This window comes from Oryctolagus cuniculus, chromosome 10 (genome assembly GCF_051225735.1).
Source record: "Oryctolagus cuniculus isolate XC-2025 breed Fujian yellow rabbit chromosome 10, ASM5122573v1, whole genome shotgun sequence".
Lineage (NCBI taxonomy): Eukaryota > Metazoa > Chordata > Mammalia > Lagomorpha > Leporidae > Oryctolagus > Oryctolagus cuniculus.
This window is the reverse complement of record NC_142876.1, coordinates 16,480,765-16,507,887: the sequence shown is the minus strand read 5'-3', so window position 1 is coordinate 16,507,887 and position 27,123 is coordinate 16,480,765. Positions and strand designations below refer to the sequence as shown.

General features: G+C 40.5%; 1 protein-coding gene across 16 annotated transcripts in view; it reads left to right on the top strand.

Moving 5' to 3' along the window:
• Positions 1 to 27,123, top strand: part of RELCH (RAB11 binding and LisH domain, coiled-coil and HEAT repeat containing) — a 129,381-nt gene that overhangs the window by 27,979 nt on the left and 74,279 nt on the right. For 7 of the 16 annotated variants that reach the window (XR_016213901.1, XR_016213902.1, XM_089305012.1 and 4 more), the window contains exons 3-11: positions 264 to 335; positions 447 to 502; positions 601 to 714; positions 10,162 to 10,365; positions 10,460 to 10,551; positions 11,171 to 11,461; positions 25,130 to 25,205; positions 25,981 to 26,076; positions 26,226 to 26,249. Coding sequence is in view for 12 of the 16 variants with exons in the window: in XM_089305012.1 (XP_089161138.1) it covers positions 264 to 335; positions 447 to 502; positions 601 to 714; positions 10,162 to 10,365; positions 10,460 to 10,551; positions 11,171 to 11,461; positions 25,130 to 25,205; positions 25,981 to 26,076; positions 26,226 to 26,249 (1,025 nt within the window). In the remaining 4 variants the exon portion in view is untranslated. The remainder of the gene's footprint in view (positions 1 to 263; positions 336 to 446; positions 503 to 600; positions 715 to 10,161; positions 10,366 to 10,459; positions 10,552 to 11,170; positions 11,462 to 25,129; positions 25,206 to 25,980; positions 26,077 to 26,225; positions 26,250 to 27,123) is intronic. The other 9 variants (XR_011379300.2, XR_011379301.2, XM_008261433.5 and 6 more) reach the window with 3 other exon arrangements.

Sequence of the window (27,123 nt, the reverse complement as noted above, 5' to 3'; positions counted from 1 at the left end):
AGTAGAACTATCCTTTGTCAGACAGCTAGAACGTTTGATTATAGTCCCCTGAATTCTATTAGAACTATGGAAAACATTCACCAGTTTGCTTGCAAATCAACTCTGCTGCATGCGTTCACAAATTTCATAAAGATTGCATGCTTTCTGTTTTCAATACAAATTGTATTTTTTTTTCATACCCATCCTTGCTTTTTATTTTTTTATTTTTGTTTCCCTTTTCTTGGTTGGATGCCTGTGTGTGTTTATTCCAAATCCCTGTCCAGTCCTGGAGTTTGAACTACGGAAAGCCAAGGAGACCATTCAGGCCCTCCGAGCCAACCTGACAAAGGCTGCAGGTGGTGTACATAAAACTTTTTTGAGACTTTTTCTACTTTGACAATGTAGAAGTAGCTAAGATATGTTAAAGTATAAAATAGTAAAGTATTATTTATATTTTTTTCCACCAGAACATGAAGTTCCTTTACAGGAACGAAAAAATTATAAATCAAGTCCTGAAATTCAGGTAGGTAAATAACAGATCTAAAAATGTTTTTGACTGGTAGCACAAATGTAGAAGGAGGAAAACTTACGGTTCTCCTTATGTCTGTATTTTGCTTCTAGGAGCCAATCAAACCTCTTGAAAAGAGAGCTCTAAACTTCTTAGTCAATGAATTTTTATTGAAGAATAATTACAAGCTTACATCAATTACCTTTTCAGATGAAAATGATGATCAGGTAAAGTTACTTTTTAAAAAACAGTAATTTATTTACTTTTTAATTTACCTAATTTCCCTTTTATCTACTTTACAATTTTTTTAAAATTATACATGTGGTAAAATTCTATAAGGCTAGTGTTACCTGGTGTCTTGCCTACTCGATCTAGTTTTCTGTTGGCTTACAAGGCTTTTTATCTTTCCTCGTAGCTTTCTACATAAAGACTTTTCATTCTTTCCATATAACTTCCTACAACTCCCCATTACTATGTAATGCACTCATATTTGCATGTATTCCTAAAGTATGCTACTTTATCACTATAAAGCACTTACTTGTTAATGTATACTTATAAATCCTGTTTAACCTCCTCAATAACACTATAATAATTAAAATGTTAGGTAAGTAGAAAACACAATAATTAAGGAAGAATTTTGAATGAATAATATGAGCTGTGACTGTGAAGAGGGCCCAGTTTTAAAACTTCGTTGTTATTTTTCTGATAAAGTCTTGTAACCAAAGGAATGGTTTTAGTATTATCTCTCAGATCTGGAATATCTCTTCTTTGTGCTAATGATCAATTTGAATGTTATACTTTATATATTTTTTTGAAGATTTATTTCTTTATCTTGAAAGTGTTAGAGAGAGGGAGAGATAGAGAGAGATCTTTGATCTGGTGGTTCAGTCCCCAGATTGCTGCAGTGCCCAGCTCTGGGCTAGGCCAAAACCAGGAGCCAAGAGCTTCATCTGAGTCTCCCAAGTGGTTGGCAGGGACCAAAACACATGGCCATATCCCATTGCTTCTTCTAGGCCATTAGCAAGGAGCTGGACCAGAGGTGGAGCAGCTGGGACACAAACTAGCACCCATGTGGAATGCTGGCGTCAGTGTTGCAGGCAGTGGCTTTACCCACTGTGCCACAATGCCAGCCCCTAAATCTTGTACTTTAGAAACTTAAATGCTAGGGAGTTTGTTATGTGGAAGTCAGGCCATCATTTTAAAATTAAGATTAGTCTCTTGGTTCATAAAATTTCCCACTGATCTTTTAGCAAAAATACATACTCTCTAAGGGAGCTATCAGTTCCATTACTCACTTAATTACTGTAATGTATTTGGCAAGAATTAAATGTAATAAATATTTCTCTTTATTTTTTTACTAAATAGTAGCTTTACTGAACATATACTACATAAAAACATTAGTAATGTTTAGTAACAAATATGATACTACAGTATTATACTATGTATACTATGTATTATACTATATAATACTATGTATTATACTATGATTATAGCTTAGGTAAATCAAGTTTAGTAAATGATTAAAGAATGAATAAAGAATAGTTTTGAAGATGTTTTGAATAAAGAACAGTTTTGAAGATGAGTTGAAAGGATGAAGAATAAGAGGGGAAAGAATAAATGGAACACATTGAAAACAAACAACAACTTGATAAATTTAAACCTAGCTATATCAAACCACCCTACCACAATACATACATTTATTTTAAAGATTTATTTATGTATTTGAAAGTCAGAGTTACACAAAGAGAGAGGGAAATGTCTTCCATCTGATGGTTCACTCCCCAGATGGCCGCAACGGCTGGAGCTGCACTGATCCGAAGCCAGGAGCCAGGAGCTTCTTCCGGGTCTCCCACGTGGGTGCAGGGGCCCAAGGACTTGGGCCATCTTCTACTGCTTTCCCAGGCCATAGCAGAGAGCTGGACAGGAAGTGGAGCAGCTGGGTCTCGAATTGGCGCCCATATGGGATGCTGGTGCTTCAGGCCAGGGCGTTAACCCACTGTACCACAGCACCGGCCCCAATACATACATATTTTTAAAAATATTATTTATATATCTGAGAGACAGATTGACACAGAGAGCTTGCATCTGCTCATTTATTCCCCAAATGCCTGAAATGGCTAGGGTTGGGTCAGGGCAAAGTAAGAAGCTGAGAACTCAGTCTAGGTCTCCCTCACAGATAGCAGGCAACCATGTACATGAACTATTACCTGCTGCATCCCAAGGTGCATGTTAACAGGAAGCGTCAGTTGGGTGTACAAATGATATTGAAAACCAAGCACTATTATGTGGGCATCCCAACTGGTGCTTAGTCCCTACACTAAACACCAACCCCAATTATATTACTTTTAAATATGTATGTCACTAAGCTAAACTATACCATGGCCATAAAATACAACTTAATATTTAAGAGCTTTTAAGTTATATAAAATATGTCAGTAACAAAGATATGGAAAATCCCCTACTAGTTGGAAACTCATGAGTTAAATAACAAATCAAAAATGAAACTAAGAAGTATTTTGAACTAAATCAAGAAGAAAGTGAAACATATCAAACTTTGAGATAAAACTAAAACAGTAGTTAGAAGGAAAATTATAGTACTAATATGTCTGTGTTAGTTACAAGGAAGGATATCAAATCAATAAGATAGGCTTTACCTAAGAAAGAAAACCAAGTGAGACCTGAAGTAAGTGTAAGAAAGAAAATAATAAAGATGAGGACATACATAAATGATACAAACAACAGAAAACAATAGAGAAAAGTCAGTGAAACAAAAATTAGTCCTTTGAGAATATCAGTAATATTGAAAGACTTATAGCCTGATGGATAGGGAGAAAACAAAGTATCAAAATTAAGAGTTAACAAGGTTACCTCGCTACATATTTTACTTAAATTCAAAGGTTTGTGAAGACATGTTATGAACAACACTATTTGAAAAAAGACAGTCACCAAAACTCACTGAAGACAGAATATTTGAAGAAGTTTACTAAAGAAATTAAATTTGTAGTTAAAAACTTTCTCACAAATAATACTTCAACTCTCAGGTGTTTCACTTGTAAATTCTAAACATTTAAGAAAGAGGTTCTCTCTGTCTCTCTCTCTCACTGTCCACTCTGCCTGTCAAAAAAAAAAAAAAAAAAAGAAAAGAAAAAAATAGAAGAATAAATGAAAGAAAAAAAAGAAAGGAAATAACAGTTCTCCACAACATCTAGAATTTGAAGAAATAGAAATACTTCCCAATTCTGTGAAATCAGCATAATTCTGATATAAGAACAAAGACATTATAAGCAAGAAAGATCACAGGCTAATTTCCCTTATAAATATAGATGCAGAAATTCTACATAACATTTTAGCAAATCAAATAATATGTAAGACAAATAATACTTCATGACCAAATGGGGTTTATCTTGGGAATGAAAGGCTGACTTAATATCCAAAAATCAATCAGTGTAATTTTAGTGAGATACATAAAAGAGAAATCAGTCATCTGAAAAGATGAAGAAAAAACATTTGACACAGTCCAATGCCCAATTCCCTATAAAAATTTTAAAGAAAGTGGGAATGGAGGAGGCTTTCTTCAGCTGATAAAAGGTATCTACAGACCAGGAGAAGCACCTGGCTCCTAGCTTCAGATCAGCACGATGCGCCGGCCACAGCGTGCCGGCCATGGCAGCCATTGGAGGGTGAACCAACAGCAAAAGGAAGACCTTTCTCTCTGTCTCTCTCTCTCGCTGTCCACTCTGCCTGTCAAAAAATAAAAAAAAATAAAAATAAAAATAAAAAAGGTATCTATAGAAAACCTATTGCTAACATCATATTTAGTGGTAAAAGATGAAGAAGAAAACAAGAATATATACTCTCACTGCTTCTTCTCAACTTTGTACTTAAGATTCTACCTAGTGGAGTAAATCAAGTAAATGCAATAAAAGGCACATTTTAGAAATGAAAAAACAGGCCGGCGCCGCAGCTCACTAGGCTAATCCTCTGCCTGCAGCGCCAGTACCCCAGGTTCTAGTCCCAGATGGGGCACCGGATTCTAGTCCCGGTTTCCCCTCTTCCAGTCCAGCTCTCTGCTGTGGCCCAGAAGTGCAGTGGAAGATGGCCCAAGTGCTTGGGCCCTGCACCTGCATGGGAGACCAGGAGGAAGTACCTGGCTCCTGGCTTCAGATGGTCCCAGCACAATGGCCGTGGTGGCCATTTGAGGGGTGAACCAACGGAAGGAAGACCTTTCTCTCTGTCTCTCTCACTAACTCTGCCTGTCAAAAAAAATAAATTAATGAAATAAGAAATGAAAAAATAACACTGTCTTCATTCCCTAATGACATTATCATTTATGAAAAATTAATATCATCAATGTGTTGATTATGGTTGCCATTTTTAATGTACTCCTAATCTCACTGGGATTTTTTTTAAATATTGATTTATTTAAAGGCAGTGTTACGAGAGAGAGAGAGAGAGTCGGAGATCTTCCATTCACGCCCCAAATGGCAGCAACGAAAGAGTGCTCGGCCAGGCTGAAGCCAGGAGCCTAGAATTCCATCCAAGTCTCCCACATGGGTGCTGGGGCCCAAGTACTTGGGCCATCCTCCACTGCTTTTCCAGGCACATCAGCAGGGAGTTGGATTGGAAGTGGAGCAGCCAGGACTTGAACCGGCCCCAGAATGGGATGCCAGCATCACAGACGGCAGCCTAACCTGCTATGCCACAATGCCAGTCATGTACTGGGATTTTTTTTTAAGCATTTTTTTTATTTATTTATTTGAAAGGCAGAGTTACAGAGAGAGAGAGATTGAGAGAAAAAGAGAGAGAGAAAGAGAAAAATCTTCCATCCACTGGTTCACTCCCCAAATGGTGGCAATAACCAGGGCTAGGCCAAGTTGAATCCAGGATCCAGGAGCTTCATGTAGGTCTGCCATGTGGGTGCAAGGGCCATCTTTGCTGCTTTCCTAGGCACATTAGCAGGGAGCTGGATCAGAAGTGGAGCAGTGGAGACAACTGATGCCCATATGGGATGCCTGCTTTGCAGGCGGTGGCTTAACCCAGCATGCCATGGCACCAGAACTGCACTAGGCATTTTGTAGAAAGTTATGTATTTATCCCAAAATTCATATAGAATTGGAAGAAAATGTTATAGCCAAAAGAACTTGAATAAGGAAGAATGGAGTTGGAGGACTTAAAGTACCTAACTTCAAGTCTTTTTTTTTTTTTTTTAGGATTTACTTATTTATTTGAAAGTTAGAGTTACACAGAGAGAGAAGGAGAGGCAGAGAGAGAGAGGTCTTCCATCCGATGGTTCACTCCCCAGATGGCTGCAACAGCCGGAGCTGTGCCGTTAAGAAGCCAGGAGGCAGGAGCTTCTTCCGGGTCTTGCACATGGGTGCAGGGGCCCAAGGACGTGAGCCATCTTCTACTGCTTTCCCAGGCCATAGCATAGAACTGGATTGGAAGTGGAGCAGCCAGGACTCAAACTGGTGCCCACATGGAATGCTGGCATTGCAGGTGGCAGTTTTACCTGCTAAGCCACAGTGCCAGCCCCTTCAAGTCTTAAAAGGTACTTTAGTCCATACAGTGTCATATTTGTGTATAGATAAGTAAGTCAAAAGAACTGAAAAGAGAGTTTAGAGACAGACTCACTTTTGATTGCTGAAAAAGGTGAAGTAGGGCTTCCTATTGTGGCACAGGCAGTTAAGCCAGCACTTGTGATGCTAGCATCCCATATCGGAATGCTGGTTTGAGTTCCAGCTGATCTGCTTCTGATCCAACTCCCTGGAAATGCACCTGTGAAAGGAGCAGGAGTTGGCTCAAGTTCTTGGGCCCTTGCTATTCATATGGGAGACCTGGCACAAACTAATCCTGGCCATTCCAGCCATTTGGAGAATGATCTAGCAAATAGAAGATCTCTTTCTCTTTCTGTCTCCATCACTCTACCTTTTAAATAAATATAATAAATCTTTGGGGAACAAAAAGGCGAAGTAAATTTATTGTAGAAAAAGAGTCTTTGTTATCCTTCTGCTATAAAATTGAACTTTGTACTGTTTATTAAAATGTTATCAAAATGAATCATAGTCTTAAATATGTATTCTAAAAGACTTCTAGGGCTGGCGCAGTGGCACAGTAAGTTAATCCTCCACCTGTGGTGCCAGCATCCCATATGGGCACCAGTTCTAGTCCTGGCTGCTCCTCTTTCAATCCAGCTCTGTGCAGTGGCCTTCGAAAGCAGTAGAAGATGGCCCAAGTGCTTGGGCCCCTGCACCTGCATGAGAGACTGGGAAGAAACACCTGGCTTCTGGCTTCGGATCAGTGCAGCTCCAGATGTTGTGGCCGTTTGGGGAGTGAACCAGTGGACAGAAGATCTTTCTCTCTGTCTCTCCCTCTCACTGCCTATAACTCTACCTCTCAAATAAATAAGTAAAAATCTTTTTTTTTTTTTTAAACAAAAAGACTTTTAAAGGAAAACATCAAGGGAAATCATTTCAGTCTGGTAAACTAAACAGACATTTCTTAGATATGACACCAAAAACATGTTATTGTCCATCAAATTTTCTCTCACTAAAATTAGTAATTTCTACTCTTTGGAAAACCACTCTTAAGTGAATTGAGATAAACCATGAATTAGATGACAATGTTTATAAGTAATATATCTAATAAACAATATAAAGATTTTTCTAAGTTCAAATAAGAAATCAATCCAGTTTTTGAAAGAATGGACAAAAGGTTTAAACAAGTACTTCACCAAAGAAGAAATATCAATGGCAATTAAGCACAGGAAGAAGATGCTTAATATCTTTACTCATTAAGGAAATCCCAATTAAGTCATCTTTGATACCAAGATCCATTTATTAGAATGTCTAAGTCTGTGCAAGGATATAGGACAACTGGAAATATTACGGCCAGAGCTACGCCGATCCAAAGCTAGGAGCCAGGAGCTTCTGGGTCTCCCACGTGGATGCAGGGGCCCAAGGGCTTGGGTCATCTTCTACTACTTTCCCTGGCCATAGCAGAGAGTTGGATTGGAAGTGGTGCAGCTGGGACTCGAACCAGAGCCCATATGGGATGCCGGCATTGCAGGTGGTGGCTTTACCTGCTAAGCCACAGTGCCAGCCCCTTTAAGTCTTTTTATTTATTTATTTATTTATTTTTATTTTTTTGACAGGCAGAGTGGACAGTGAGAGAGAGAGACAGAGAGAAAGGTCTTCCTTTTGCCGTTGGTTCAGCCTCCAATGGCCACCGCGGCCAGCGCGCTGCGGCCGGCACACCGCACTGATCCGATGGCAGGAGCCAGGTGCTTCTCCTGGTCTCCCATGGGGTGCAGGGCCCAAGCACTTGGGCCATCCTCCACTGTACTCCCTGGCCACAGCAGAGAGCTGGCCTGGAAGAGGGGCAACCGGGACAGAATCCGGCGCCCCGACCAGGACTAGAACCTGGTGTGCCGGCGCCGCAAGGCGAAGGATTAGCCTAGTGAGCCGCGGCACTGGCCAGCCCCTTTAAGTCTTAAAAGGTACTTTAGTCCATACAGTGTAGCTTTATCTGCTACACCACAGCACTGGCCCCCAGATGACACGTTTAGACTTCAAATTGAGTTACCATGGTAATATAGACAGATACTTAGGTTTGATTTTTTTTTCCAAAGCCTCTACTTTTAATACTTATATCTCCCTCAGATTTAATCTTCAATAATAGTTGTCCCAGTATTCAAATAAATCAAAGGATTAAGAGTTATCACATTTAGGATAGTCAAATGAATCTGTCATGGTTTCTCAAAGAGGATCTTGTAAAGAAAATATAACTAAGTGTTATAAGGTATGAAATTAGTACTAAAGTGTGTTATATTAGGAATGAAGAATGGCAAGACATTGAATTGCATGTAGTTGATTGCTCTGGAACTTCAAGTCCTTCCAAAACTCTGCCTACAGAATGCTTGAAATGCTATGACTTTTTGTACTTTTAATAATAAAATTGAGTTAGATTGAGTTAAAGAGATGATGCAATGCACAATAAATCATAGAGCAACTAGTTGGGTTCCAAAAATTACTGAAATCACTTTTAATAACAGAAGTTAGATTCAAACAGCTATAGAAAGAAAATAAGCAGATTAAATTGCTTACTTACCCATTAGCTTTTGCACAGGTTAGAATAATAGGGAGGGAAGAACAAAATGAATATCATCAGTGAATTTTCTTATAATCTATAATAAAATGCACAATTTGTTAACTAAGACTTTTTTTAACCTAGACATGTTTTATGACTTCATGCAAATATTTGAGCTGTTTTAGAAGCTTGAATATTAATATAAGTCTTAAGATTAGGAGTTTACATTTTTGAGAGATCTAATAAGAAGATTACATATATATATAGCATCTTTTTAAAAAAATTTATTTATGTGAAAGGCAGATTTATAGAGAGAGGGGCAGAGACACACAGAGAGAAACCTTCCATGTACTGATTCACTCCCCAAATGGCCACAATGGCTGAGGCTGGACCTGGCCTAAGCAGAGAGCCTGGAACTCTATCCAGGTATCCCATTTTGGTGGCAGGGGTCCAGGTACTTGGGCCTTCTTCCTCTACTTCCCCAGGCACATAAGCAGGGAGCTGGATTGAAAGCGCAGGAGCCAGTTCTGGAACTGGTGCCCATATGGGATGCCGGCATCTCAGATAATGGCCCAACTCGCTCTGTCACAACACTGGCCCCATATATAATATCTCGACATCTAACACAATTAAACTTGTTTATCTGGAATATCAGGAAACTGATGTTCTTGAACATTGGAAGATATAATTTTTTAAAGATTTATGTATTTGAAAGGCCCAGTTATGGGGCTAGAGGAAAGAAAGAGATCTTCCATCCAATGGTTCACTCCCCAAATGGCCACAACAGCTGGAGCTGGGCCAGTCAGGAGCCAGGAGTTTTTACTGGTGTCCCACAAGGGTACAGGGATCCAAGCACTTGAACCATCTTCTGCTGCCTTTTCAAGTGCACTGGCAGGGAGCTGGATCAGAAGTGGACTGGCTGGGATTTGAACGGGTGCCCATGTGGGATGTCGGTGCTGTAGGGTATGGCTTAATCCGCTGTGCCACAACACTGGCCCCATAAGATACTCTCTGAAAGATGCTGGTAGAATACTGATCCATTGTTCGGGGTAAAAAGGCCCTTTCAACTATGATTCCTTATTGAATAAGCTACTAAGGAGCCAGATCAGAAGTGGAACAGCTGGGTCTTAAACCAGTTCCCATATGGGAAGCTAGCATGTAGGCTATGGCTTTACCCGCTATGCCACAGTACCACCCCCCTAAAATAAACCTAAAAACAATGTTTACTCACTTGGGACATACACTTAGATGTTACATCAAAATTATGGTTATTATGTGATTTCCAGATATTTGCATTATTGGTATGAATCTCACAAATGCAGTATTAGGGGCCAGCATTGTGACATGCCCAGCTAAGCTGCTGACTGTGATGCCAGCATTCCATATCAGAGCTACAGTTCGAGTCCCAGCTCTGTTTCCAATCCTGCTCCTTGCTCAAGCACTCAGGAAAGCAGAGTACTTGGTTCCCTGCTACTGTCATGGGAGATCTGCATCCCACCCCCCCTTTCTATGTTACTCTGCCCTTCAAATAATTGCTTTAAAAAATGCAGAGTAAAATCTCCTCAAAGATTTTTTTTTTCATCTTTTAGGATTTTGAATTATGGGATGATGTAGGATTAAACATTCCAAAACCTCCAGACTTACTGCACCTTTACCGAGATTTTGGGAATCATCAAGTGACTGGAAAAGATCTTGTAGATGTGGCAAGTGGAGTAGAAGAAGATGAATTAGAGGCCCTTACCCCAATTTTAGGCAGCCTTCCTCCAAACCTTGAAACTTCTCAGCCTGTAGAGGTAAGAGATAGCCACTAACTAATCACATCTACAGAAAGTACTTATACTATACAAAAGATATTGAGTTTCTGTTTTTCTCCTGTTTTGATTTTAGAACTCCTTGCTAGTACAGAAGTTAGAAGATAAAATTAGTTTATTAAATAATGAGAAATGGTCATTGATGGAACAAATCAGAAGACTTGAAAGGTTAGTCTTTGATCATCATTTCTAAAATTCCTCTTTAAGTTTTTAAAAGATACTGGCAAATTATGTAAGTATATGAAACAACATTTCAGTTACATTTTTCACATTCCTATACTTCTAAGACAATGTCATATAACTGCTCTATATATTCAAAATAGTGATGTCCCTTTTTCCTCCTACATAGTTATTATATATCAGTGTAATGGTCTTATAATCAGTTGTGTTAGAACTAAGACATAAGATAACTCTTCCTTGAGTTGTCATTGTTAGTAACTTCTTCACATTAGTTTTAGCATCTTTCCCTTTCATTAATGTATTTAATTTTTATTATCTGTGAGTTCAATGGAATTATTCCCTTTTTGCAGATGAAGAAAAGAGAGTTAAGAGCTAATCAAAAGCAGGTTTTATAAAGCTATTTCAAAGCTTCATTGTTGAGAGTTGACAAGACTATATAGGAAACATCAATGAATATGGTACAGGAAAGTTTTATCTCTTGTCAAGCCATTCATTATTAATATGTTGGACTTCTAGAGCATTAAACCCATTATTGTACCTTATGCTGTTATCAAAGTTTTCAAAAGTACAAGTTGTTCACTGGTAATTTCTGTGTTTCTTTTTACAGTGAAATGGACTTCCTCAAGAATGAACAATTTGCCATCCCAGCAGTTTGTGAACCTATTCAAGTGTGTGTGGATCACTCTCCGCACAAAGACTCTGAAGAAAGTGGACAGAGTCCAGTTGTAAATAGTTCAGACAGAGGAAAAAACAATGATATCCATCTTTCAATATCAGATGAAGTTGATTCCACTATTCCTAAAGAAAATTCCCCAAATTCTGTCCCCAGAAGAGAAAAAGAAGGAATGCCATCTTCCTCATCGAGTAAAAACACAGTTCATTTTGACAAACCCAATAGGTTAGTATGTGTCCTACGTTTTGAAATGCATCTCTCAGCTGTTTTTATACATTGTCAAATTGAAACAGCTTCAATTTATATACAAACTGCTTTTGCAGATCGGGTATATGGATTTTTGAATTTGGAATGAATGTAACATGTCATGTAGTTACTAAAATAAATTATATCAAAGAGGAATAAGCCATAAATGGCTAGATTCTCTTTTAGTAAGTACTTAAAACCAGAAATAATGTATACATAGGATATTTCAGAAAGTTCTTTGCCCAATTTTACTAACTCCTTCTTAGTTCCCTCAACGTCCTGTTTTTTCTTTGCACATGCTGTTCTGCCTTAATGGGAATACTTTTGTTCTTTTTGCCTGGCTAACTCTTACTTAGTGTTCAAGTGTCAGATAAGATGACTGGTCTTCCATGAAGTCTTTGCTGCTCAAACGACTAGGTTAGATGTCTTGATTGTGTGTTCCCAAAGCAACTGCTTGATTGTTTGTCTCATACTATAAGGTTTATCATTATAGTCCTTGTAACACTGCGAGGCATGTGGTAAGAGCTAACAACAAAACAAAAAAAGATTCATTGAAAAAATTTAGCAGTCATCTATCTCCATAAGTAGGCCTAGGAATATCAAAGGTAATATATGGTAGTACTTCTAGATACCAAAGAGTTCTTATGACCATGCCTCATCCATATTAGAATAAATATACTTTAAGAAACACACCATGTTTATTTTAATTCTGTAATTTCCTTAATACTAAAAGGGAAAAAATGCACCTAATAGGCACTCAAAAAGTTGTAGTGCATGAGCGGAAAACTTTCTTCTTTTTAGAAGTTTATTTTTTAATTTATTTGAAAGGTAGAGTTACAGAGAGAGGAAGAGAAATGGAGAGAGACATAGAAAATCTTCCATCCGCTGGTTCACTCCCCAATGGCCACAATGGCCAGAGCTGGGCTAAGTCAATACCAGGAGCCAAGAACTTCTTCCCGGTCTCCCACTTGGGTGCTGGGGCCCAACTACTTGAGCCATCTTCTGCTTTCCCAGGCACATTAACAGGGAGCCGGACTAGAAGTGAAGCAGCTGGTTCTCAAACTGGCACCCAGATGGGATGCTAGCATGACAAGAGAGGTGTAACCTGCTGTGCCATAGTGCCAGACCCTGCTTTAAAAAAAAAAATTATTACTTCTGAGTAGGTATTTGAATTTTTAATTTTAAAGCAAATTATTCTTGTTTTTCTATTATATCCTAATACTGGGTAACATAGTCCTCTAATAGGGTGAGGAGCAATGACCTTATAACTAACAACACACAATAAGATATTTGTATGGGTTAAGTGAGTTAAAATGCATAAAGCACTGAGAACTGTGCCTGATATACATAAAGAACTTGGTTAAATGCTCCTTTCTTAAAGGTATTTATTCAAGTTATAATCGAAAAGTGTTTAAAATTTTATTTTGTCTCCTCCTCTAAAAAATATGATCATGAAAGTCTGTGCTTTTCTCATTCTTAGTTCAACTGCTTCAGTTCAATAAAAACCAAATAATTTAATTAAGAGATTATTAAAATTGGCACAATATTAGCCATGGAAGCAGACACAGGAAAAAGGACTTGAAACATAAACTATTCCCTTCTGTAATGTAGGCAACTGTGCAGTTCCAAAACCTTCTTTGGAGTCTTATAATGACTGAAGGATAGAAAACAGGTAATAAGTATTGGGTGACAGTATTTATTATGCCTGGTAACACATGAAGGGACTTCAAAATATTTATGAAAAATGGATTATGAAAAAAATATATAGCTATCAAAACTTTTGACACCAAAATCAAGTTATGTTTTAATTCATTTTCTTTTTTATTCTTTTTTTTTTTTAATGAAGCAAAAAACAATATTCCTGAACAGTCAAGACAAGGGCTGTATATAATCATCAAATCTCAAAATATCAAGTTCACTTCTATATATTACATTTTAGGTACTCTATTAGTTACCACAGATCAGGAAGAAAATATGGTATTTGTCTTTTTGGAACTAGCTTATTTCACTAAGTATAATAGTTTCCAGTTGCATCCCATTTGTTGCAAAAGACAGGATTTCATTCCTTTTTTTGTACCACTCTGTTTTTTTCCACTGTGTGTGTGTATATATATATATATATATTTATCTACTCTTTAGTTGATGGACATATGGATTGATTCCATATCTTAGCTATTGTGAATTGAGCTGCAAGAAACAAGGGAGTACAGATCACTCTTTCATATGCTGATTTCATTTCATTTGGATAAAGCCCATGAGTCAGATGACTGGGTCATATGCTAGGTCTATAATCCAATTTCTAAGGTATCTCCATACTGTTTTCCATACTGGCTGCACCAGTTAACATTCCCACCAACATTGGATTAGGGTACCTTTTTCCTCTACATCCTCACCAGAATTTGTTGTTTATTGATTTCTAGATGACAGCCATCTAACTGGGTGATCCTGAGCATTTTTTCATGTGTCTGTTGGCTGTTTGAATTTCCTCTTGAAAATGCCTATCCTTTGCCCATTTCTTAACTGGTTTATTTGCCTTGTTGTTGAGTTTCTTGAGCTCTTTAAGGATGCTAATCCTGTAACAGTTGTGTAATTTGCAAATATTTTTTCCCATTCTGTCAGTTGCCTCTTCACTTTGCTGAGGTTTCTTTTGCAATGCAGAAACTTCTCATCCTGATGTAATTCCATTTGTCAGTTTTGGCTTTGATTGTGCTTTTTTTTAAGTTGTAAGGTAGAGGTGTAATTCCATTTGTCAATTTTGGCTTTGATTGTCTGTGCTTTGTGTAAGTTGTAAGGTAGAGGTTTTGTTTCATGCTTCTGCACACAAAGACCTAGTTCACTCAGCACCATTTGTTGAAGAGACAGTCCTGGCTCCAGCGATTGATTTTAGCTCCTTTGTCAAAAGTAAGTTGATTGTAGATGTGTGGATTGATTTCTGGAGTTTATTCTGTTCCACTGGTCTACACATCTGTTTTTGTGCTAGTACTAGTATTGGTTCAATGATAACTGCCTTGCAGTATGTCTTGAAATCTGATATTGTGATACCTCTGAGTTTGTTTTTGTTGTTTAAGATTGCTTTAGCTATTAAGGTTTTCTTGTATTTTAATCTGAATTTTAACATCGTTTTTTCCAGACCTGAGAAGAATGTTCTTGGTATTCTGATTGGGATTGCATTGAATTTGTAAATTGCTTCTTGTTCTATGGACATTTTGATGATATTAATTCTTCCAATCTATGACATGAAAGATTTTTCCATTTTTTTGTGTCTTTCTTGCTTTAATGTTTTATAATTTTCATTGTAGAGATCTTTGACATCCTTGGTTAAATTTATTCCAAGGTATTTATTATTTATTTATTTATTTTTGACAGGCAGAGCTAGAAAGTGAGGGATAGAGAGAGAGAGACAGAGAGAAAGGTCTTCCTTTTTCCGTTGGTTCACCCCCGAAGTGGCTGCTATGGCCAGCATGTTGCTGCTGGCGCGCTGCGCCAATCCAAAGCCAGAAGCCAGGTGCTTCCTCCTGGTCTCCCATGCAGGTGCAGGACCCAAGGACCTGTACCATCCTCCACTGCCTTCCCAGGCCACAGCAGAGAGCTGGACGGGAAGAGGAGCAACTGGGACAGAATCTGGCACCCCAACCGGGGCTAGAACCCGGGGTGTCAGCACCGCAGGCAGAGGATTAGCCTAGTGAGCCACGGTGGTGGCCAAGTATTTAATGTTTTTATAGCTATTGTAAATGGGGTTGATCTTTCTCAGTCATGACATTGTCTATATATGCAAAGGCTATTGATTTTTGTATGTTAATTTTATATCCTGCCCCTTTACCAAACTCTTTTGTGAGTTCCAATAGTCTCTTAGTGGAGTCTTTTTGTACATCTATATATAGGATCATGTCATCTGCAAATAGGGCTGGTTTGGCTTCCTTCTCTCCAGTTTCTATCCTTTTGATTTCTTTTTCTTGTCTAATGGATTTAGCTAAAACTTATAGGACTATATTGCATAACAATGATGAGAGTGGACATTCTTGTCTGATTCCAGATCTTAGTGGGAATGCTTCTAACTTTTCCCCATTCAATAAGATGCTGGCTGTGGGTTCATCATAGATTACCTTGTGTTGTGGAATGTTCCTTCCATATCCAGTTTGCTTAAGGTTTTCATCATGAAAAGGTGTTGTATTTTGTCCGATGCTTTCTCTTATCACATTGATTGATTTGTGAACGTTGAACCATCCCTGTATACCAGGGATAAATCCCACTGGGTTCAGGTGAATGATCTTTCTGCTGTGTTGTTGGATTCAGTTAGCTAGTATTTTGTTGAAGATTTTTGTGTCTATATTCATTAGGAATATTGGTGTATAGTTCTCTTTGTTGTATCTTAAGGTAACGCAGGCGTGGCCAGCACCACGGCTCACTAGACTAATCCGTAGCGGCCACTTGGGGGTTGAACCAACGGAAAAAGGAAGACCTTTCTCTCTGTCTGTCTGTCTCTGTCTAACTCTGCCTGTCCAAAAAAAAAAAAAAAGAAAAGAAAAGAAAAGAAAAAAAAGGTAACACAGGCTTCATAGAAGGAGTTTGAGAGGATTCCCTCTTTTACAATTTTTTTTTTTTTTTTTTTTTTTTTTTGGATAGCTTGAGAAGAATTGGAATTAGTTCTTCATTAAATGTCTGGTGGAATTCAGCAGTGAAGCCATCCAGTCCTGGGCTTTTCTTTGTTGTGAGGGTCTTTATTACTGATCCAGTCTCCCTCTTGATTAAATTTGTTTGTTGAGGTTTTCTGTGTCTTCATGACTCAATTTTGGTAGATTGTATGTGTCCAGGAATGTATCCATTTCTTCAAGGTTTTCCAGTTTGTAGGCATACAGCTTTTTATAGTAATTCCTGATGATTCTTTTTATTTCTGTGGTTTCTGTTTTTACATTTCCTTTTTCTTCTCTGGTTTTATTGAATTGTGTCTTCCCCCTCTTTTTTTTTTTTTTTGGTTAGTTGAGTCTATAGTGTATCAATTTTGTTTTTTAAAAATACGAGCTCTTCACTTCACTGATCTTTTGTATTGCTTTTTTGTTTCAATTTTATTTATTTCTTCTTTAATTTTAATTATTTCTTTTCTTACCAATTTTGGGTTTGGCTTGTTGTTTGTTGTTGGTTTGGTTTGTTGTTTTTCTAGGTCTTTGAGATGCGTTTATAGATCATTTATTTGTGCCTTTCCAATTTCTTTTTGGTTTTGTTTTGTTTGTTTATTTGACAGGTAGAGTTATAGACAGTGAGAGAGAGACAGAGAGAAAGGTCTTCCTTCTGTTGGTTCACCCCCCAAATGGCTGCTATGGCTGGAACTGCGCCGGTCCAAAACCAGGAGCCAGGTGCTTCCTCCCAGTCTCCCATGTGGGTGCAGGGGCAGTGAGAGAGAGAGACAGAGAAAGGTCTTCCTTTTGCCGTTGGTTCACCCTCCAATGGCCGCCGTGGCCAGCGCATCGCGCTAATCCAAAGGCAGGAGCTAGGTGCTTCTCCTGGTCTCCCATGGGGTGCAGGGCCCAAGCACTTGGGCCATCCTCTACTGCCTTCCCGGGCCACAGCAGAGAGCTGGCCTGGAAGAGGAGCAGCCGGGACTAGAACTGGCGCCCATATGGGATGCCGGCACCGCAGGCAGAGGATTAACCAAGTGAGCCACGGCGCCAACCCCTGAATTTCTTGATGTCATCAGCAACTGCTATTAAATTCTCTCTAGCACTGCTTTTGCATTATCCCATAAGTTTGGGTATGTTATATTGTCATCTTCATTCATTTCCAGCATTTTTTTTATTTCTCTTTTGACTTCTTCTGTGACCCACTTTTCACTCAGGAGCTTGTTCTTTAGTTTCCACGTGTTTGCATGTATTCTAGAGATCTTGAATTGTTAATTTCCAGCTTCATTCCATTGTGGTCAGAGAAGATGCATGTTATGATTTCAATTTTTTTGACTTTGCTGAGACTTGCTTAGTGGCCTAGCATGTGTTCTACCCTAATGAAAGTTCCATGCATTTGTAAGAAGAATGTGTATTCTGCAACTGTGAGATGAAAAGTTCTCTAGATATCAGTTTGGTCCAGTTAGTCTACACTGTTGATTAGCTCTGTTGTTTCTTTGATGATTTTCTTTCTATTTAATTTGTCCATTTATGAAAATGAGGTGTTGAATTACCCCATTACTATTGTATTTGAGTCTATATCTCCCTTTAGATCCCATAACATTTCTTAAATAACCAGGTGCCCTGGTATTGGTGCATATATGTTTATTATAGTCACATCTTCCTATGAATTGATCCTTTAATTGTTTTTTTAAGGTTATATTTATTTATTTGAGAAGTAGAGTTATAGACAGTGAGAGGGAGAGACAAAGAGAAAGGTCTTCCATCTGCTGGTTCACTCCCCAAATAGCTGAAATTGGTGGAGCTGGGCCAATCTGGAAACAAGAGACAGGAGTTTCTTCCAGCTCCCCAACACAGTTGCAAGGGTCCAAGTACTTGGACAATCTTCCACTGTTATCCCAGGCCATAGCAGAGAGCTGGATTGGAAGAAGAGCAGCTGGGACTAGAATCCATGCCCATATGGACTGCTGGTGCCACAGGTGGAGGATTTAACCTACCATGCCACAGCACCAGCCTCAATCCTTTAATGCCCTTCTTTATCTCTTTTTAACAGTTTTTGTGTTAAAGTCTATTTTGTCTGATATTAGGATGGCTACATCTGATCTTTTTTGCTTTCTGTTAGCATGGATTATCTTTTTCCATTGCTTTACTTTAGTCTGTGTGTATCTTTGTTGGTGATGTGTGTTTCTTCTAGGCAGCAAATAGATGGGTCCTGTTTTTGTATCCATTCAGCCAATCTGTATTTTAAAAAAAAGATTTATTTATTTGAGAAGTAGAATTATAGAGGGAGGGAGCGAGAGAGGGAGAGAGAGAAAGGTGTTCCGTCCATTGGTTCATTCCCCAATTGGCTGCAATAGCCAGAGCCAGGCCCATCTGAAGCCAAGAGCCAGGAACTTCTTCCTGATCTCCCACCAGGTGAAGGGGCACAAGCAATGGGCCAGCTTCTACTGCTTTCCCAGGCCATAGCAAAGAGCTGGATCAGAAGATGAGCAGGGCCAGCGCCACGGCTCACTAGGCTAATCCTCCGCCTGCGGCACTGACACACCAGGTTCTAGTCCAGGTCGGGGCATCGGATTCTGTCCCAGTCGCTCCTCTTCCTGTCCAGCTCTCTGCTGTGACCCAGGAGTGCAGTGGAGGATGGCCCAAGTCCTTGGGCCCTGCACCCGCATGGGAGACCAGGAGAAGCATCTGGCTCCTGGCTTTGGATCAGCGTGGTGCACCGGCCGCAGTGCACCAGCTGCAGCGGCCATTGGAGGGTGAAACAATGGTAAAGGAAGAACTTTCTCTCTGTCTCTACCTCTCTCACTGTCCACTCTGCCTGTCAAAAAATAAAAAATAAAATTAAAAAAAAAAAAAAAAAAGAGATGAGCAACCAGGACATGAACCAGTGTCCAAATGGATGTCAGCACTGTAGGCAGAAGCTTAGACTGCTGCACCACAGCACCAACCCCCAGTCTGTATCTTTTAATTGGAGAATTTAGCCTATTTACATTCAAGGTTACTATTGATAAGTAACAACTCGGCCCTGCCATTTTTCCATAAATATTCCTATTGTTTGCTTTGGATTTCCTCTGTACTTTTAGTGGGAAATTTTCTACCTTCACATTCTTTCATGATGATGAGCAACTTTCTGTGTTTGTGTGTAGCACATTCTTAAGCATCTTTTGTAAGCTGGATGAATGGTAATAAATTCTTTTAATTTCTGTTTGTTATGGAAGGTCTTTGTTTTACCTTCATTCATAAATGAGAGTTTTTCAGGGTACACTATTCAGGGTTGTCGCTCCCCCTCTTCGTGGAGGAACGACACAGGACCCTGCGCTGTTCTTTCGTCTGCTCGGCCCTCCCCGGGTTTGCTGCTGGTTCTTCCCGGGTTGGCTACTATCCCTTCCACCTCCGTGGAAGGGCAGTTCCCCCTGGCCACATTCCCCACTTCCGCAGGGGAGCGGCACTCCGCCGGCCGGCTCTCTGGGGGGCTGCACAGGTGTTCCCTTAGATGTTCCCTATAGATGTTCCTGGTGCATGCCGTCTCTCTCCTCCTTTATAGTCCTCCTCCGCCAATCCTAACTCGGCTGCCCACACGCCGAGTACGCTGCTCTCCAATCAGGAGCAAGTCCTACAGTTTATTAGTTGAACTGGAGGCAGCTGTGCGGAAGCTGTTTACTTCTCTCCCAACGCCATGTTGTGGGAGAGCAGATGCATAGAATAAGTCTTAATTTCAGTAACTTAGTCCAGTCCGGATTGCTCCCCACAGATCCCCCTTTCTTTTTATTTTTGGCGTTGATACGCGCCTGTCTTCGGTGTCCCGCGGCACACACTCTGCTCTACTTGCTAGAGTTGCCACAGGCTCTTACAAGTCCTATCAATCAGGCAAACCGAATCCGGGTCCTCTCTTCGCCATGTTGTGAGGAGGTTTTTAGGCACTGATGCATGCCTGTGTTCGGTGCCCTGCAGCGCATGCTCTACTCTGCTAGAACTGCCCGCAGGTGCTTACAAAACCTATCAGGCAAACCGAATCCAAGCCTTCTCATTGCCGTATTGTGGGGGAGACTTATTAGTGTTGGTTTGTGCCTATCTTCGGTGACCTGCAGCTCATACTCTGGTCGAGCTGCTTGCTGGCGCTTATCGCCTTAATTAGGCAGACCGAATCCAAGCCTTCTAATTGCGGTATTGTGGGGAAGCCTTACTGATGTTAATTCGTGCCTGTCTTCGGTGACCTGCGGCGCATAAGCTGCTAGCCGCCCAGGTGCTCATCGCCTCACTTAATCGGGCAGACCGAATCCAAGCTTTCTTATTGCCATGTTGAGGGGAGGCCTTTCTATTTCTCTATTTCTCTATCTCCGGGCATTCCTATTTCTCCCATTCCACTTCTATCTTCCAGCATTCCTATTTCTCACTTTACTTCTAAAACTTCTGTTTCTCTTATCCCCGCAGCTTCCCGGCACCTCGCCCCGCCGGCGGGTTCCCGGCTCTGCGCCGCTTCAGCCCGCGCGCCTCTCTCATCTGCGCAGCTTCCCGGCTTTGCGCGGCTCGGCTTCACGCGCTCCGCGGTCTCCACGCTTAACCCTTTCGCGTCTGAACCACGGCCTACGCCAGCGTTCCCTATCTATTCACGCCCCGTGCTCTCTCTGCACGCGGCGGCTTCCGCGAGTAACACAGCGTAGCTTGCGTCTCCACCACTAGCATTCAATCCAAGTTCCCCGGGCTAGCCTGGCGAATTCAACCCAGCGTACGTCTCCGCCCCACGGTTTGGCTTCCCGTCCTTTGCTCCCCGGGCTAATCAGACGGATCCCAATCTGGCTTGCGTCTCAGCTTCTGGTTTCAACTTTTCGCCCCCTATTCCCGGGCTAACTTGAGAATCCCAAAGTGGCTTTCGTATCCGCCTCGGCCTGCCCCCCGCGGCTTCAATTTCCCTAACACTTTTCTCTACCCGGTATGTTTCCCCAAGCTTTCCTCCAACAATACTCCTCCCTCATTTCTCCTGGCCTCTCCCCACAGTCCGCATCCGAGTCTGTTTGTTCTAGCTTTCACTTTCGCTTTCGACCTTAAAGATTTCTCCCAGCTTCCCCCCGTAGTCCGTATCCGAGTCTATGCCTAGGCTTTCAATAACTTCTTCCGGCTCCTTTTTCGTCCGGCTTTTACCTAGGCTGTTTGCTAGTCTCTCTCTCCGATATTTTCCCAGTTCTTCCCGTTTCTTCCCTCCTAAGTTTGCTATCCGTCCTAGGTTTCCTATCCGAGTCACGGCACCATTATGTCGCTCCCCCTCTTCGTGGAGGAACGACACAGGACCCTGCGCTGTTCTTTCGTCTGCTCGGCCCTCCCCGGGTTTGCTGCTGGTTCTTCCCGGGTTGGCTACTATCCCTTCCACCTCCGTGGAAGGGCAGTTCCCCCTGGCCACATTCCCCACTTCCGCAGGGGAGCGGCACTCCGCCGGCCGGCTCTCTGGGGGGCTGCACAGGTGTTCCCTTAGATGTTCCCTATAGATGTTCCTGGTGCATGCCGTCTCTCTCCTCCTTTATAGTCCTCCTCCGCCAATCCTAACTCGGCTGCCCACACGCCGAGTACGCTGCTCTCCAATCAGGAGCAAGTCCTACAGTTTATTAGTTGAACTGGAGGCAGCTGTGCGGAAGCTGTTTACTTCTCTCCCAACGCCATGTTGTGGGAGAGCAGATGCATAGAATAAGTCTTAATTTCAGTAACTTAGTCCAGTCCGGATTGCTCCCCACAAGGGTTGACAATTTTTTTCTCTTAAGACTTGGAATATATCTTGCCAACCTCTTCTAGTCTCTAAGGTTTCTGATGAGAAGTCAGCTGTGGGTCTACTTGGAACTCCTCTGAAAGTAATCTAGTATTTCTTTCATGCACATTTAAGAATCTTTTCTTTATGTTTTACTGTGGAAAGTTTGGCTACAATGTGTTGTGGTGAATTTTTTTTGTTTTGTTTTGTTTGTTTGTTTGTTTTGACAGGCAGAGTGGACAGTGAGAGAGAGAGACAGAGAGAAAGGTCTTCCTTTTGCTGTTGGTTCACCCTCCAATGGCCACAGTGGCCAGAGCGCTGCGGCTGGCGCACCACGCTGATACGAAGGCAGGAGCCAGGTGCTTCTCCTGGTCTCCCATGGGGTGCAGGGCCCACGCACTTACTTGGGCCATCCTCCACTGCACTCCCGGGCCATAGCAAAGAGCTGTCCTGGAAGGGGGGCAACCAGGACAGAATCCGGCGCCCCCACCGGGACTAGAACCCGGTGTGCCGGCACCGCTAGGTGGAGGATTAGCCTATTGAGCCGTAGCGCCAGCCTGTGGTGAATGTTTTTTTAGTTGTGTCTATAATGATTCTATGTTCCTCACATACTAGGATGTCCCTTTGTTCAAAATGAGGAAGTTTTCTGTAATTATTTCACTGAATATGCCTTCTCATCAATTCTGTTTCAGCACCTTCAGGAACTCCTAAGACATGTATGTTGTGTCATTTGATAGTATCCCATAAATCTCTAACCATGTTTTTTAATTTTTCTACTTTTTTTTTGTCTGAAAAATTTCCAAAGATTTGTATTCTAGCTTCAATATTCTTTATTCTGCCTCACCAGATCTGTTGTTAAGGCTCTCCACTGTATTTTTTATTTGACATTGATTTCTTCATTTCTAATATTTCATTTTGATTTCTCTTCAAAATCTCAATTTTATATGAGTATTTTTCATTCATGTCATGTATGGATTTCTTTATTTCATGAATTTGCTTCTCATTGCTTCTGAGGAATCTTATGATTGATCTTTTGAATTCCATTTCTGGCATTTCATCAGTCTCTTCATCTTCACATTCTAATGTTAAGTGTTGTGTTCTTTGGTGGGGACGAGGGGTCATGTTGTCTTCCTTATTCCTGTTGCTTGAATTTCTGCATTTATTTTAAGGTATTTGTAGAGATATTTGTTGTTGTTGTTGTTGTTGTTTCCTCTGATGGCTATTATCTTTGAACTGTGTCTCTGTGGCTTAGTGGAGTGTCTGCTTTTTCACTGAATACCCAGAAGTTTGTGCTGGGTCTGTGGCCAGGGAGCTCTGGTCAGTGCTTCAGGGTAGGGTGGGTATCCAGGGTGACACCCAAGTTTAGTGTGGTAAGTCTCTTCTTGTTGACAGAAATGGGGGTTTGAACCTGTGTTTTGGCATTTTCACACCCTTACCTCCTCCATTCCAAGGTAATCCATGCCCACTGTTAGTCCCCAGTGGGTGCAATACTCAACCACGCTTCCGCATGAACTACACAAAGGATCTGAGCTGTCCTCAGTGTGAGCATGGATCCCACTGCAATGACCAACAACAGGCAGTCAGAGAGCACTGAGTATGTGGAGCTGCACACAGTGATTGCCCAGAGACCCAGCTAAACCCTGTATCCTCTCATGCAGTCACAGAATTCCCACAGTCTCAGCACACAGGACTCCCACAGTCATGTGGTACAGAGGAATCACTCTGCCTCACTAGCCTGTCTCACCCACGGAGAGGCTGAGGTGTTCCCAGAGCCAGCTTCCTGTGGGTGCTCTGCCTAGGCTATTTAAGCCTTACAGCCTGTGGTATGTTGAGAGACTGGAGACACCTCACATTCCTATGTGGCTGCCCAGCCCCTTGTCAATCCTCCCTCCCAGATTCAAAGTCAGTGAGGAACACTGATTTTTCCCTCTTAAAATCCCTGGATCACACGTGTGCAGAAGAGCTGCCTGCCACAATGCTACTCATGTCAGAGCCGTGCCTCTCTCTGCTGGTTGCTGGGGGCATACAGGAGTCTCTGCAGTTGGTTTCAATGTTGGAATGGTCAACCCATTATGCCACAATGCCAGCTCCTGATTACTTTTTTTTTAAGCTTTCTCAGGGGCCAGTCCTGTGACGTAGAGGGCAAAGCTGCTGCCTCTGGTGCCAGTATGCCATATGGGTGCTGGTTTGATTGCCGACTGCTCCTCTTCCAATCAAGCTCCCTGCCAATGTGCCTAAGAAAGCAGCAGAAGATGGCCCAAGATCTTGGGCCTTTGTACCCAAGTGGGAGACCCAAAAGAAGCTTCTGGCTCCTGGTTTTAGAATGGCACAACCCTTGACATTGTGGCCATTTGTAGAGTAAACCAGCAGATGTCAGGTCTCTCTCTCACTCTGCCTTTCAAATAAATAAATAATCTTTGAAAAAAAGAAAAACAGATTTCTTTAAAATACACCATAGGAGCAGGCGTTTTGTGCAGCAGTTAAGTCACTGCCTAGGAAGCATGCATCCCATATCAGAGTACCTGTTTCAGTCCCAGCTACTCTGCTTCCAGGCTGTCTTCCTGCTAATGTGCACACTGGGAGGCATCAGATGATGGCTCAAGTACTTGTGTCCCTCACACCCACATTGGAGACCCAGATGCAGTTCTAGGTTCCTGGTTTCAGTCTTACATGACCCTGGCTGTTACAGACATTTGAGGGTTGGCAGGGAGAAGGGGTGAGCCAGCAGATGGAAGAGCTCTCACTCTGCCTTTTAAATAAAAAAAAATCAGTAAATTTAAAATTATGCCATGTATGTTGAGTGAACCTCTTTGTTTATTTTGAAATCTTACATCTTTTATGTGAATTTCTAACATTGAGGTTTATCATGTATCATTACATATATCTATAAAACTTTTATTTCCTCTGAGTAATGTACCAGGTCAACCTCTGTATTCACTTTACTTTCATTTCCCTTTCTAGGACCATGGAGAATTGGGGATAGGGAAAAATCTTTATTTTGAATTTCGCAATAGTCTTTTACTCACTATACCACTTTAGATTGGAGCTACTAACATGTAAGAGCCATTCATTCACATGCTATGAATCTACTTCAAAATCAATAGTTGTTGATTTTTTTTTTTTTCTGTATAATTCTCAAGTGAAGTGTTCTTCATGTCACTAGTGGCAAAGAAGTCTAGTTAACATTTGAGGGGTAAGCTTAATGCAGGAATGGGAATTTTAATAGGAAATATACTTTCTCCTTAATGTAAGTGATAATTCTTTGTTATTGTCTCTGTTTCGTTCTCTATTTTCTTCCAGGAAATTGTCTCCTGCTTTCCACCAAGCACTACTCTCTTTTTGTCGAATGTCAGCAGATAGTCGTTTAGGATCAGAGGTAAATTACACCAGATGTTCTTCCAGCTTTCTTAAGACATTCTACTATGTTTCTTAGTATTTCATTCAAAAACATCTCTAATAAGATTATTTTTGCAATATAAATATATTCTTTAAGATAATATTCTAAGAAATAGTTGCTAAAATTTTAGCCTTTAATAAAAGATAGTTAATGATTTCTCTTCTTTGGATCAAAGCTTTGTTCATTCATCTTAAAATGACCTTTTATAATATATTTTAATATATTATGTACTATGACAGCCCTTGAGAATAATTCAAAGAACAAGCAATGAGACTGCTCCAGTCATGTGAAGTCCCTACTTATTCCTATAACTGAACTTTATTAGAGACCTCACTCTGATTTTTTTTTTTCCACAGGCAGAGTTAGACAGTGAGAGAGAGAGACAGAGAGAAAGGTCTTCCTTTCTGTTGGTTCACCCCCCAAATGGCCGCTACGGCCGGCTCACTGCCGAAGCCAGGAACCAGGTGCTCCCTCCTGGTCTCCCATGTGGGCCATCCTCCACTGCCTTCCCTGGACACAGCAGAGAGCTGGACTGGAAGAGGAGCAACCGGGACAGAATCCAGCACCCCAATGGGGACTAGAACCTGGGGTGCCGGCGCTGCAGGCGGAGGATTAGCCAAGTGAGCCGTGGCATCGGCCATCACTCTGATTTTTTACTAGTATTTAGAATCTGTTTCTGGCCCACAGAAATTTTGATACTCTGTTTTCGTTGCTGTTAAAAGTTGTATCATTTATTAATTCTTTGGTTTTCTAGGTGTCTCGGATTGCAGACAGTGAAAAAAGTGTTATGTTAATGCTGGGTCGCTGCCTGCCACACATTGTTCCTAATGTGCTATTGGCAAAGAGAGAGGTAAGGCATATAAAAGCCCTTTCATCCCAATAATCCCATCATGTTGTCCATTTTTGGTCATTTTGAAGTTTAGTGTTATATTTTTATTTTGTTAAAGTCTATTACTTGCAATCATATTCTTACTTTTGTGCATGCATCTCTGCTCCTAGAGAATGGTTTTACACCTCTGTCAGGTGAGTTCAGTAAAACTGCATGGTATTCAAGTTTTTTCAATTTTGCTTAAAGCATTCTTAGCTTTTGCAGCACTAATTATTACTGTAGGTCCATTTTTTTTGTGCCTTGAACACTATACGTCTTTTATATTAATCAGTTAACTGATTTATTTTTCCCTCTCCTCTTGGTATGATATAGTTGTATCCACAGAAATGGGCTGTGTTAGTATTTAAAATTAACAGGGACTAATAATGTCACACTTTTCCCAATTTTATTTCTAGTTGCCTATCATGAAAGTTAGTTGTGTTGTGTTTGGCAATAAATTACACTTAAAATGATATGATAGTCATAATATTGACTATAATACTTTTTTTAGTACTTATTTTATACTTAACTTTTTGTTGACAGATGCTTTAAATATCCAAAATACAGTTGGTTGCAAATGCATTTTAGTCTTTATTGCCTATGCTATAATCCATACATACTATAAGAAGCTATCTTTAAACTTACATTTACAAATTATTATTAGATATGGTTCTGTTGATACCATTAAAGATTAATGAAGAACTCTATAGTCTCACTTAAATGGTGAGTGATTTATTTCCACCCCTGTTTACAAATGTTTTTATAAAAAAGGATTAGCATATTTTAGAATGTATCATAAAAATTTCCAATGATACCTTAGTATTTATTACTGATTTTACTCTTATTTCATGGGACCTACAGTATGATAGGTACATAATGCATTGGCAAGACCTATTTAAAGCTTATCTTTAATTATCTGTTTAGCATAAGAAATTTGTACTGATCCTCAAGAAATCATATGAAGAGCTTTAAAATTTGTATTCATGTAGGTATTTTTAATAAAAAAGATTTTAAAAGACTATTTCCTTA